Raw genomic sequence first — 14882 nt, forward strand, 5'->3', positions numbered from 1 at the left:
TTTTTTCATTTAGTATAATTTAAACTGTTTTCCTCATGGGGGCCAAAAAATGTCCCCACAAGATCAACAATTACTGGTATTACTATCACTGTGGGGACATTTGTTTCCCATAATGTAGGGAATACCAGGTACACACACTCACACACACTCACACACAACAGTTAGATTTGTTCAGATAAAGTCTAGTCTAGATATATTCTTTGGAATGCTTTGCCATTACCTATAAAATCCTCATCAAGCATGGACATTTTTAATATTTGGCTTTAACTTGTTTTACCAGGCTTTCGACATTTGATTGGTCGGATAACTGTGAATGACATGTTTTATTGTTTTATGTTTTTCTTGTGTTTTAGATTTTATGCTTCTTGTGTACAGCACATTGGGCCAAATTTATGGTTTTGAAAGTGCTTTATAAATAAAATTGAGTTGAGTTGAGTATTCGGTACATATGTAGCTATATTGGCCTAGGCTACATATTGTAAACACTGGGATTGGTCAAAGCCCCTTTAGATACAGTCTTTGGATTAGTGTGCCAGTTTGTCTATGAGTGATATTATAGCATTTTTAAATCCTAACTTCTAGTTTAAGCCACAGTGCATGGCTTCAATTTCATTGTAGGAGTGGATTTTTTTTTTTATGTCAACCACAAGATGTCAGCACTTCATAAGTGTTTCCAAAGTCCGGTACATTTCACAGCCTGACTGTATGGCTTCACACAAACCTTTGAAATCATGGATGCCAAATTACGAATGCTACAACGCTGAAGGTTGGCACGTGAATATTAATGAACTCATGCAGACTTTGCTTGCAAACCTTCCTATGGGGAACGTTTGCCTCATGAATATGACTTTGGTCGCGCTAATATTGCTTGATGACCTTCCAATGGCGAAGGCTTGGCTGATGAATATTAATAGACAAGCCTTCGCCATAGTAAATTCACGATAAGGGACAGTCTGCGCCAACGGGGACAGGTGGGATATTTATCATCATGCTGGAAATCCAGACTTTGCGCACTAACAGTCAACATACGCCTTCTGAACCTTCTGCTCGGCTATGAAACAAACACCTAAGATCATATTTACTCTAAATGATGCTGAATGCCTCTGCGGAGGAGCATCTCTGCCTTTGCCTTTTGGACATTTTCAGGTCTGCCGTCATCTTTCTGTGAGAAATCTCTCAGAAATCAGTGCAGCAAAGAGGCTTCAGCATGTGTTGAGTAAATAAAGGTATCGAACGATATTTCCATACCATAAAACGATGCTGGAGAAGAGTAAATATAATTTGGTAGACTACTCAGTGGATCAGAGGATTCCTGCTGATAATGATGGGCAGTTCCAGCATGGGCTCACATTCGAGGTGAAGGTAAATATTAGAAAAAAATGCAATTGTTTATTAATTGTGTACTAGGCTACTTCATTAGTGCACTTGTTACCATGTAACTGCATTATGAGTACTATAATATGTAATTATCTTGTTGAAGGGATTGTAAAAACCCGATGTAATTATTTTATTAATGTGTAATATTTACATGGACAGTGTAATGTAAGGTAACTGTACATCACCTGTTGCACTGGTATGCATGCAAATCATTGACTTTTTCCCAGAATATACAGTTTATCTTATGTTAATTGTTTAACCTCTTCTGCCACAGTTCATCGGGAGCCTGGATATTGTGCGACCCAAAAGCAGGATTGAAATATTGGTCGCTATGAGACGAATACGGGTAAGGGTTCCTGAATTTGACAGGTGAAGTATAGGAAAATCTTTATAAAGATGCAGACCGTTGACCTTTTTGAAAGAATGATGTATGAATGGCATATCTTGCACACAAATGACTGATTCACAATGTTTTACAATATAATATTACTGGTAATTCGCATATATTTTAAATATAGAGTGTTAATATGTAGTAGTATGCATTATAATATTATATATACTTATATAGCATTATAATAATAGTATAATAATAATGTATCATCATCAATAATGAACAGTAATATTATTGACAAAACAAAAATAATAATAATTATTATTAATATTTATCAGTCAAGAACAAAAAATTTTATAGAAACAACAAAAACAATAATAATTTACTGAAATAACTGAAAAATAACATGTATTTGTTCGGATTCAAGCTGCATAAACTCCAAAATCTTGTGTAAAACCATCCAAAGAGCATCTTAAACTTCAGTGAAAGCGAGACCATCTAAGAGTATGTACAAAAGTTGACATGCTCAATGAAATTCATTTTGATTTGTGACCTAGGCTAGAAGTAGCGCAAACCTTAAATATATCGTCTTCATTTTGCAATACAACATGTCTTTGTAACCATGTTACATAATTCTCAAGAGTTTTTCAAAGCTGTTAATGATTATACATTTTGCTCTGAAGAACTGGTCCTGATAGAGCAACTTTATGCACTCACACTCTGAATTTAGGAAAAATCCCATTTATTAGGTCAGGCAGGTGGTTCATGTGTTGGAAGTTGTTTATTTGAATAATGTGGTACCAGTGTAAAGACTCTTCGTTCATGTTTTCTTTTCTTCAAGGGTCCAGTATTTATGAGATTGCAGCAGTGTGCTTTCAGCAGCAGCACAGTTTAGCTTAATCGACTTTGCTCCATCAAAGAGAATTATGTTTGAGCAATGTTTAGACTTGTTTGCACACGATTTCTCTTCAGGGAACTTTTCCTGTTGATAAATCAATTGATAAAGTCATTAGTATTTCATAGCACTCAAGTTTTTTTTTTTTAGATATCACCCTCTGTTTTATGTATTTTGAGGAGAACTGAGAGCAGCTGGAGTAACAACAAGCTTCTTAGAAAATAGCTCGACTTGCTAGTGGTCCATGTTAGCATTAATCAAAGCTTCAGATGAAAGAGCATTCTTTAAACCCAGCCGCACTTCAGTATGCCTAGTGCGTTGCCTTTAATTCCACCCCTGTGGAGCTGTTTATTTCCTAGTCTTTGATTATTCATGCAGTCTGCATCTAACAGAGCTAGCAAGTCTTCCAAAAGCAATTGCATCTTCATGGATGGTTGATATCTTGATACATTTCTTGTATGTTTGATTTGAGATATACATGTTACAATCCATATTTTTCATACTTAATTGTTAATTTATACTGCACATCATGTGGTGACTCCAGTTAACTCTAACCTGATAAATGATGACTTCATTTGTGTTTCATATGTTGTTTTTGCAACAAATGAATAAAATAAAACATGACACTTGTTCGGGTCAAAAATGACCCGTTTAGGTCTCAATGTAACTTAAAAAAAATTTTTTAGTACTCTCCTATTTTATACATGAAAACTGGTGTATGCTTAGATGTTTTCATAGGAGCCTCAGACTTATGTAGAAGCATTTTACTTGGAAAGTATATGACTATATCGCCAACTACTGTATATAGTGGTGGTACAGTAGATACATGTATACTGTTACCAGATAAGGACAATGTGACCTGAACATAAAAGGAATATACAAAAATTAGAATTTTTTATTTTATATTTTATTTAAAAAAAACAAAAAAAACATAAGACATATTTTAGGGTTTTTTAATTAATGTATTTAGGTTGATTCATTAATGCTTAATTTAAATAAAACTAGTTCATTTATATGTTACCATTTTTAGGTTACCATTTTTTAAGTGTAGGATTTGAGTAATGTTAATGTTTTGATTCATGTTTTAATTTATTCAATCCATCATTTTTTGTATCATTTTCAGTATGAATTTAAAATTAAGAACATCAAGAAGAAAAAAGTCAACCTTATTGTGTCAGTGGATGGTGTCAAGGTGGTTTTACGGAAAAAGAAAAAGGTGAGGTGTTTTGTCCTTGTAATTTTTCTGATGTTGTATATGTTGTGCAATTAATTTTGTATATACAATTAATTATGAACATATTTCTTGACTAAAAATGTGCTAAATATGTATGTTAGAAATTTGACTATAGCTGGGATGAAAGCCAAATGACACTGGCCCAGGACCCCATTTTCAGGTAATTCAACCACATTTTGTTTACATAGAAAGCTGATTTCTAATTTTGCTTATGACTGAAGTGACATGGCCTGTGGAGGTTTGATGACATTTATCATTGTGCACGCACACGTCACATCAAAATCATTCGGCTCCGTGAGCCGCAACAAGAAACAGAATATCTTTGAAATCCCCATAGCAACAACCAGTCTCCAGTGCACATAAACGTCTCAGAGACACTGCGTCCCCTAGAGGGCACTATGGGGAATGCCTCTGGCATGACCAGTGTCTGAAGCATGAGTCTAAACACAACAATGAACTTGACACTGACAGGCGGCAGCCTATGACGTCACAACTGGTGCACTTCTTGTCTGAAGGAGATGTACGCACAAATGCCTGAAGCATGGCAAAGGGATGCAGCATATCGTTCCCTATTCTAAGGGATCCATGGTTACATGCGTAACCTGAGACGTTTCATTTCGAAAGGGAACTCACGATGCATCCCCTTCTCAAGAACGGAGGCCTCAACAGTAGAGAAGGAGCCTAACTACATTCTTAATCAGGCCAGTGTCCAAGGAGGCTCACAGAGAGCCTAACACTCAGAGCTAACTGGAGTGGAGGCCTAAATATACCACCTCTTAAATGCGAAGCAGTCTAGCAACACTCCACACTAAGGTCAGTAGCCAAGGAGGATCCCAGAGAGCCTAACAACTTAGCATACTACCCTACTACCTAGCCGAGCTCTAAGAGCCGAAGCCTCAGTATGAATGACTCTTCAAATCGAGAGAAGAGCTAACAATGCCCCACGCTCAGGGTATCTTCTAAGCAGGCTCACAAGGAGCCTACTACTCACCATTAATCTTTGAGTGGAGCTCTGTGGAGCGGAGGCCTCAACAAGAGGAGACCTAACAACACTCGCGGTATCCAAGGAGGCTCACAGAGAGCCAACTCAACTTGGCAAACCTGCGCTGGTTACGAGCAAACCAGGGTCTAACACAGATAGAAAGGTCACAAAGCACCCCGCGCGTGTCCTTACCATAATCATGGATTTCAGAAAAGGCACGAAGCAGTCAGCGCATGCTCTTACCATAAACATGGATTTTAGAGAAGGCAGGAAACGCATTTTAGCATGACGACACTCTAAAACTTGAGGAGGCCTAACTAGGCCCCACGCTCAGGACATCTTGTAAGAGGCTCACAGAGAGCCAACAACTCACAGATGCTGCCCTAGCAGAGCTCTGGCGAGTGGAGGCCTCAATGAAGATAACTCGCTGTAGCGAGAGGAGGCCTGACAACGATCGCAGCAGATGGCCGAGCTCTAGGAGTGAAGGCCTCAGCATGACAACTCTCTAAAACAAGAGGAGGCCTAAATACGCCCCACGCTCAGGACATCTTGTAAGGAGGCTCACAGAGAGTAAACTACTCACAGATGCTGTCCTAACGGAGCTATCGTGAGCGGAGGCCTCAATGAAGATAACACTCAGTAGTGTGAGGAGGCCTGATGACGCTCGCAGTAGATGGCCAAGCTGTAGGAGCGGAGGCCTCAGGATGGCGACTTTCTAAAATGAGAGGAGGCATAACTACGCCCCACGATCAGAAATCTTGTAAGGAGGCTCACAGAGAGCCAACAACTCACAGATGCTGTCTTAGCAGAGCTCTGGCGAGCGGAGGCCTCAATAAAGATAACTCTCTGTAGCGAGAGGAGGCCTGATGATGCTCACAGTAGATGGCCAAGCTCTAGAAGCTGAGGCCTCAACATGACAACTCTCTAAATCGAGAGGAGACCTAACCTTGACCTATGCTCAGGACATCTTTCAAGGAGGCTCACAGAGAGCCTACAAACCACCAATACTGTCCTAGCAGAGGTCTAGGGAGCGGAGACCTCAATAAAAATAACTCTCTGTCGCAAGAGGAGACCTGACAACACTCGCAGTAGTCACAAAGGGCCTAACAACTTAGCAAACTGCCAGGTCGAGCACTAGGAGCAGAGGTCTCAAAATGACGACTCTCTAAGATGAGAGGAGACCTAACTACTTACTCAGGATATCCTGCAAGGAGGCTGACAGAGAGCCTACAACTCGCACTTGCTATCTTATATCTGGGCTCATAGGTAACCCTACCTAAAAGCAGTGGCCAAGGAGGCTCAGAAAGCCTAACAACTCCGCACCACTGTGTGATGGAGCTCTGTGGATGGAAGTCTCAGCATAACAACTCTCTAAGATTAGATGATGCCTAACTACATCCTACACTCAGAACGGCTTACCAGGGAGGCTTACAGAAAGCCTAACGACTTGATGATGCTATCAGAGCAGAGCTCCTTATTGAACCTGCCATTCAGCAGAACATAAAAACCCAAATGGCCAGGTCAGAGCCTTCAATGCCTTCATTTCCACGTATTATGGAATCTCTTACAATCTTTCTGCCTCAGCATGGAGATCAAAGGAAAAACAGAGGGCTCACAGGGACAGGTGGTATGTACAGACAGAAATACTTTTCAACAAAATCTGTCTCATGCAGCCAAAATGGATCTAATCTGTCATTGGTGCAAGCTATAACTTTAATAATAATAATAATAATAACAGCACTTTTCTGTCTCTTAATTCCTCAGAATTAGACACATTAACAACAATAATGTTATTTGAGTCACCAAGAGGAGACAAAAAAGGAAAACTTCCTGTTTGACTTGTCCGTGCTCTGCCTACAACCCCTGCACTTAGTCCCGCCTCACCGTAATGGCGGTCGTGGGACCCAACCGCGGGGTGCAGACACTCAACTCTCATCCCTCAAGAGAGAGTCAAGCCCAGTTGGAGCCAATTATTGCAACCGCATCGCACAAAAGCGTGCGATTTAACCTCTATCACTCTGAAAAGAATCATACGACAACAGACGTGAATGCATCACTATAAGTGCTTTATAGAGAGCCAAACGCACTCGTACAAATTCTAACTACTATCCCTCAGGACAGAGCAGAAAGGAAAGAGTTCCTTACCTGTCTCTTGTAGTCAGTCTCAGGAATGCATCATACTTAGTGCATCCAGCTTGTTCGAAGAGAAGACAGCATTCCACCCAAAAGCGTGTCTCACATCCCTCGAGAATAGGGACGGCGCGAATGGAGCTTTCATTGAGAAATCCTTTCAATGCGCGCTTTCTGCTCCTTCAGGAGTTAAACGTGTGTGCTCCTAATTTATTACAAAATGTTACGTTTTAAAATGCTCCTAATGTATTTCACAGGTGCCCTTTTATACTGTCGGCCGCACCAGTTGTGACATCATAGGCTGCCGCCTGCCAATGTCAAGTTCATTGTCGTATTTAGACTCATGCTTCAGACACTGGTCATGCCACATTCCCCATAGCACCCTCTAGGGGACGCAGCACGATTTCCCTTTCGAAAGGGAACACACTGTTTAGCTGTAACATCATCAGTGTTAACTAGTGTCAGTCCACTTTAGTTTTATTGTATTAAAGCAATGTCCAATACCAACATGATCGTTCTGAAATGGATCAATTTCTAGAGTTTTAGCTGGACACTATTGTAATATTTACTGTTGTATTCCAAAACCTGCTGTAATATCAAAATCTACACATTGTATGTATTTCTGTAATGCTTTATGACGTCAAAGGGACCAAGTCAGTGAAGAACGTGTTGGCCTTGTTGTTGCCATGGCAATGAGACAGTTTTAAGTAGGGATGCACCGATACCACTTTTTCCAGTACTCGCCCGATACCGATACTTTTATTTTTGGTACTTGCCGATACAGATGCCGATACCTAAATTTTTATTCTGTAATGCTTTATGACGTCAAAGGGACCAAGTCAGTGAAGAACGTGTTGGCCTTGTTGTTGCCATGGCAATGAGACAGTTTTAAGGTCAATTACTGCAGCTCATTAATCTTTTTTTTTTTTCTTTTCAGAATATTTTACGTCTCGCATGACTCACAGGACCTGAAGATATTCAGTTACATAGCAAGAGACAATAAAAGCAATGTGTTCCGCTGTAATGTCTTCAAATCAAAGAGAAAGGTAAACATCACCATAATACAGGAAATCCACCAGACATTTGATAAAATTTGCACAAATACATGTATGTTAATAATATTGATTGATTGCCCAGGAATGGAAATGGAAAAATGGGACATCTTAGCGGAGGATTAATTCTGCTGGAGATCAATTATTTAGTTGTTCTATTAATTATCAGATGAAGTTTAAAGTAACTGGGTTTAACACTAAGGATGGCCTTCTGGTCCAGGACCAATGTGAGAGAGTTTCAGACCATCTGATGGAATAGTCACTGGATCAGTGCTGTGTTTTATATATAGATTAGGGCTGGATGGTATGACGGTATATATCGTTACCGTGAAATAAAGTGTTTATCGTTAGAGATTTTGCTATATTGTGTATTCCGCGATATGCAAATATATCTGTGTAACATAGAAGACCCGTCTGATGCCGAAAAGTTCATACAGGGAATACAGAGTGCAGCTGAAGCATAAAGGACTTAAAGGGAAGTTTGTCAGTTTTCCCTGTTTAAAAATAACCAGCCGAAATGATTGTTTTTCACTTTTGATATGCAGAGGCCTTGTTTTCTGCTGGGTATAATGTGTTTATTCTCATTGTTTCCGTAATGACAGTAGCCAATGCGGTAGTGAATAAGAGAATTAGACGCATTGTAAATGTCTATTTTCTTTGAAGAGTTCAGCTATATAATTTGAAAGACCTTTCTGGAGTGAATGTCCATAAATCCACAGAGTGATGCCAGGAGTTTCACACAATTCCAATTCGTTTTTCTTTTTCTTTTTAGCTAATCGCTTAGTTTTCTTTAACTGCTTCCTTTTTGATATTGGATCAGTGTTGGGACATAACTCTATCCCAAGGTGTTAAAGTGGGGAGGGCAAAGGGGTCAGGCTGTCTTATTCGGGTGGACAGCTAAGGTAATTTGTTCATGGCAGTTTTTTTTGTTATTATTTTGGTCTTGTTTTTTTTAATAATTACACCTTAGTCGGGCAGATCTTTTGGTTAACTTCCACATCAAAATATTATTTGATAAACATGTGTGTATATAAAGATGTACAATCTATCCTAATTTAAAGAAAATCTCACAAAATAAGCTGAAGTTCACCTCTTGGAATGTTAGGAGGATGATCAGAATGGTTAAGCTTAAACAAGTTATGACAAGGATTAAACAACTGGAATCTTCCATAGTATTTTTACAGGAGACTCATTTACTCAAAGAGGAGCTATTGAAGGTGCAAAGAAGATGGCCAGGTCAAATCTTGGCTTCATGTTATTCTTCTCATTCCAGAGGGGTTATGTTGTTGATCCATAAGTCCGCACCCTTTTTAGTAAATAACAGTATTACAGACAAGGCCGGTAGATATTTGATAGGGAACCTATATGAGTAAAGTTATTAATCTGGTTAATATTTATGGCCCAGAAGAGGATAACCCAATGTTTTTTGAAAATCTTTTTATGCTGCTAGCCTCTCTTCCAGGTATAGTTATAATAGCAAGTGACTTTAACTGCACTCTGGACCCGCTGCTTGACCACTCTTCGAGACTGGATAGCTCTCACTCTCAAAGCAGGAAAAACATTATACAGTTTATGAAATATTTAAATTTATGTGACCCCTGGAGAACATTAAATCCATCAAAAAAGAATATTCTTGTTCCCTTTCGAAAGGGAACTCCACGCTGCGTCCTCTAGAGGGCGCTAGGGGAACGCCTCCAGCGTGACCGGTGTCTGAAGCATGAATGAAAAAACGACAATGACTTGACATTGGCAGGCGGCAGCCTATGACGTAAACAATAAAGTGAGTGCGGGTATAAAAGAGCACCTGTGGAAAACGTCACCCTCTTCTTTGTCTTCAAGCCTTGTGTACGGAAGCACATGCGTTTGACTCACGAGAGATAAGGATCGATGCGCTCACTGTTTGCATTCGTTTGCACGAGTGCGTTCGCCTCTCGAGGGAGTTGAACAAGCTTAATGCGATGCATTCACGGCGGTTTCTGTTCTTGCCTGATTCTTGACAGAATTTAGTGTTTGAACAGAGTGTGTTTGGTTCTCGAGGGAGATATAGCCACGCTGTGAGATGTGATCGCGTTGAGTATGCCTGATTATCTTTGAGAATTGAGCGCCTCTCACCCGCGTTTTGGGTCTCGTGGCTGCCGCCCGAGGCAGTTAATCAGACCGATCACGGGGATTGTAGGCGGGGCATGGAAGCAATCTGACGAGGAGTGCTTTCTCTTTCAGAATTCCTTTTTGGTTTCTATTTATTTTACAGAATAGGAACTATGTATAATGTGGGATATCTACATTATTGGTGAAGGAGGCTTCTGACTTGGTGTAATAGCAAGTTTTTTGAGTTGTTAGGCTCTTGTTTGAGCCTCCTCTGAGCCTCCTCATCCTCTCAGCCCAGGTACGTGTATTTAGGTTGAGCATGGAGAACTTTTATTCTCGCTGTAGTATTGTTATTGCCGCCGCCGCCATGTCGTGAAGGCGCTGTGTTTCGTTGTGAAAGCGAAACTACTTTGTTTGGCCTTCCAAAAGAGGACGATATCCGCTTCGTCATACCTGGAGCCGATCCATGCTGGTCGCTGAGGAAATACATCAACTTCGCGCTGTGGATCGCCGAATCGGCTTTCACAGTGGTGGCCTTACTTAATGGAGGTGCTAGCAAGATTTGGATTTGGTGACTTTTTCTGGGAATGGATGGAAATTCTTTTAGTTGATTCTTCTGCAAAGGTACTCACTAACAGTCTAATCTCGCCTTCATTTAAACGTAGTCTGGGTACTAGGCAAGGCTCACCACTTTCACCTCTACTTTTTGTACTAGCTATGGAGCCTCTGGCAATAGCAATAAGATCACACCCTACTATTCATGGTATTTTTACAGAAGCTTTAGAACATCGCATTGCCCTATACGCTGATGATGCCATCGTATTTCTATCAGAACTTGAAAAATCTATCCCATCCCTCTTAAAGCTTATTGGCCTGTTTGGCAATTTTTCTGGATTTAAAGTAAATAAAGATAAGTCTTCAATTATGTTTCTCAATGAACAAGCGAGATTAAATCCTAAAGTGAGTCACCCATTTGTAAATGCTCTAAATGGTTTTGATTATCTAGGATTTAAAATAACCTCAGTTCAGCTAATTATGAACCTTTGATGGCTAAATTATCTGAAGAAACGACTAGATGGATGACACTGCCTCTTTCTTTAATGGGAAGAATAAACGTGATTAAGATGAATATACTACCTAAATTTGTATATGTTTTTCAATCACTACCGCTTCCCCCTCCCCCAAAATTTTTTCTAAGAATAAGAAAACTTCTCTCTAATTTTATTTGGAACAACAGGAAGCCAAGACTGAGACTTTCTTTACTATATCTGGCTTATGAAAGGGGAGGGCTCCAACTACCTAATTTATTTTGGTATTATTGGGCTGCTCAGTTGAGGGCTGCATTGTTCTGGTTCTGCCGCTGTGCCTTAGTTACATGTTGAAAAATTGGCCACAAAAGGCTTGACACTTGACAGCTTTTTATATTCAGCACCTCTTAAAGAACTAAAAAAAGGACAGATAATCCATTTGTAAAAAATACTATTGTAATCTGGTACGAAGCCCATAAATATCTTGAAGACCTCCCAGTGTTTTCCCATTTTTCTCCTATCTTGGGAAATGATCATTTCAGCCCAGCTAAAAAGGATATGGGGTTCAAATTGTGGATGAATAAGGGCATGATTAGATTGAAAGATTTGTAGGAAGATAATATATTAATGTCATTTGATGATCTTGTAGCGAAATTTCACATACCTCAGAAACACTTTTTTAAGTATTTGCAACTCAGAAGTTTTATTTTTACACGTTTAAAGAATTCTACACAACTCCCCCCAATGTCGATATTGGAAACAGTCACATTGCAAGATTGCTACATTAAAGGACGGATTACCCAATTATATAACATACTAAGAGGAAATCATAAAGAAATCTCTGAAAATAAAAGACAAGCATGGATCCAAGATATAAATATGGATATTTCATTAGATGACTGGAATACAATTTGTTTAAATGCACAAACACAAACTTTGAACTCTCGGTTGAGACTCTTACAATATAATTGGGTAATGAGAACTTATATAACCCCTGTAAGATTAAATACATTTAACCCTAATATCCCTGATCTGTGTTTTAAATGCAGTAAGCGTCAAGGTACATTTTTCCATTGTGTGTGGGAATGTGAGGAGGTGCAGAAGTTTTGGGTTGGGGTGACTCAATATGTTTCTCAATTTACTTCCTCTCAATTCCTGTAAGTCGTGTATTGAGTATGTATGAAGACGATTGCTCTTTGTCCACTAAAGAAAGACACAAATCCACCAACTTTCTATTACAAGCAAGACGTTCTATTGCCCTGTGCTGGAAAAATACCAATCGCCCTTCCATTGGACTATGGCTGAAAAACTTAATAACATGTTTGGCTCTTGAAAAACTTACATATGTAATAAGAAAGAAACCCTTTGAATTGTTTTATATCTGGGAGGTGTTTTTGAACTTTGTTAAAAATTGAGATATTGAAGATTTTTTTGTATCTACATTTTATTTTTTTATTTATTCTTATTTTTTTTAACCTGTCTGGGGTAAGTTGTGGGGAAGGATGTTGTGTTTTTTGGAAAAACTTTGTAAAAACTCAATAAAGATATGTTATACAATATTGTGAAATGTTTTTACATTTTAAAATAAATGTTGTATTTGAATTTATTTTAAAATTAATGTACAAGCCAATTCTCCAGTCTTCAGTGTCACATGATCCTTCAGAAATTATTCTAATATTCTGATTCTCTGCTTAAGAAACATTTATTCTTATGTAATAATCTGTAATTAAATCATTTATTATTCTTGTTGAAAACAGTTCTTTGATGAATAGATCATTCAAAATAACAGCAATTATCAAAAATGGAAAGCTTTTGTAACATTATACACTACCATTAAAAAGTTTGGGGTATATATATATATATATAATTGCAAAAAATGTCAAGAAAACATACATTTAATCAAAGATTTAGCAAAAGATCTAGCAAATGTAAAAACTGCTAAAACAAATTATGGATTTTCTTCCTCTAAATCCACACAAAAATTCAATCAACTTTGATATTAATGATCTAACTACCATTTTATGACAATTCTAAGTAATTCTGTTGCAAACTTTGTCTCGTGGGCTATTTTTAACCTGCAACAGATTAGCCGTTTTCTACAGAAAAAGAAATTGATGTTGGCATAAGCTGCTCAATATAAGTCTCGTTGGCTTGGGTTTTGTTCACAGCACAAGGGCCCATCTAAAATAAGCTAATCCATCACTTTGACGGCACCACTATAATGTGGAATTGACTTATGAATGTAATGTTCTCCCTCTCACTCACTCCTTCTCTTTTCCTTATATCTGTCATTCTTTTCTATGAATCACTTTTCCTCTCTCAAAGGTGAATTAATTTTTCTGCCTCTCACAGTACAGCTTTTTTGTCCTATATCAAATGAAAATCTACAGACATTTACCTGCATGTGGAAAAGCATGTTTGACATGTTCAATAAACCCTGGTTGCTTAGAGATCTACCGTCTGTGTCTCAGAGCCAAGCCATGAGGATAGTGCGGACCGTGGGTCAGGCGTTTGAAGTGTGCCATAAACAGAGTCTAGACAATGCTGACGGTGAGAAAACACTGACCTTAACTTGCAATTCATTTTATCAAACATGAACCACATTTCATCTCGTTTCAATGTTTAGCATTTTTATAGGAGGCAAATTAAAATAATTAAAATCAGTCTTCAAAATCTTTATTACCTTTATCACAGTTTCATAGCAACTTAGATTTGCTTTTTGTATAAGAAAATAAGGTCTGTGCACTGAAAAATAAATTATACTTGGACCAACTTAAAAATAATTAGTTAATTCTTCAAATTTGTTACAGCCAAACTTATTAGCTTTTCTCAAATTATATTTATGGTTTGGTTCAAACCTTAAATATTGATGTAATATTAATAACAACATATTTCTTGTCCCAAAGACAAAAACATTCACACAAAGTAAAAAGTTTATTTCTTTATAAAAACTATATTTAATATACTCAATATTTGTTTTATACTTCAGACAAAATGTTACATAAGATAAAACCAAAAACATTTTGTTAGTCATTGTTTAAACCATGATTTTTGGATGATTGGATGAGACCAATATAAAAATAAACTTTAAAATATAGCTGCAAGCACCAATTAAGGGGCCAAACACAACAGAGGTAAAATGAAGAGCTAAGAAGCAGTTTTTAATTACTCAGTAAAGACCAGGGTTCTCCAACTCAACCCCTGGAGAGCTACCTTCCTGCAGACTTAAGTTCCAACCCTGCTTCAATAGACCTGTCTGTAATTAAGTAGCCCTGAAGACCTTGATTAGCTGGTTCAGGTGTGTTTGATTAGGGTTAAAGGCAGAGTGGGTGATTTCTGGTAGCCAATGTTGATATTTGAAATCACCAAAACAAACACGCCCCTACCCCAAAAGGGTCTTGCCCCTATTTTGATAGCTCTATTTGATAACCCAGGCAACGATTAGTTCTGTGAAACAAAGCAAAACCAATGTTACACCGTGTCTACATCGGACGTGAGCGGCGCGGCGCAACAAATCCCCGACAGAAAACTGCTGCCGTTTCTATTTATGACGTGCTGACGCCAAATTTCAAATGGTTTTCAACGGTCGTTTGATCGCGTCCAGTGTAGGCAGACTTTAGCTGTTGTAGACAAGGTGTTACTCACCTATAGAGAATGAGGAGTTACGTCACGATCTTTTCACTCTGCATTGCATTTCGGGAAGGCGCCGCCATATTAGCAGGATACGCTATCCGTTCCCATGGTTACTTCTCATTCTCTATAAGG

At 38.5% G+C, this 14882-nt stretch overlaps 1 protein-coding gene across 1 annotated transcript in view; it reads left to right on the forward strand.

The window, feature by feature from the left end:
* The first annotated feature begins 950 nt into the window (after window positions 1-950).
* Window positions 951-14882, forward strand: part of LOC107722434 (carboxyl-terminal PDZ ligand of neuronal nitric oxide synthase protein-like) — a 28876-nt gene continuing 14944 nt past the window's right edge. The window contains exons 1-6 of the mRNA XM_016530795.1: window positions 951-1362; window positions 1652-1723; window positions 3727-3819; window positions 3939-3997; window positions 7887-7995; window positions 13589-13667. Of these exons, the coding sequence (XP_016386281.1) occupies window positions 1258-1362; window positions 1652-1723; window positions 3727-3819; window positions 3939-3997; window positions 7887-7995; window positions 13589-13667 (517 nt within the window). The 5' untranslated portion in view covers window positions 951-1257. The remainder of the gene's footprint in view (window positions 1363-1651; window positions 1724-3726; window positions 3820-3938; window positions 3998-7886; window positions 7996-13588; window positions 13668-14882) is intronic.

This window comes from Sinocyclocheilus rhinocerous, unplaced genomic scaffold (genome assembly GCF_001515625.1).
Source record: "Sinocyclocheilus rhinocerous isolate Xijiao unplaced genomic scaffold, SAMN03320098_v1.1 scaffold161, whole genome shotgun sequence".
Taxonomy (NCBI): Eukaryota; Metazoa; Chordata; class Actinopteri; order Cypriniformes; family Cyprinidae; genus Sinocyclocheilus; species Sinocyclocheilus rhinocerous.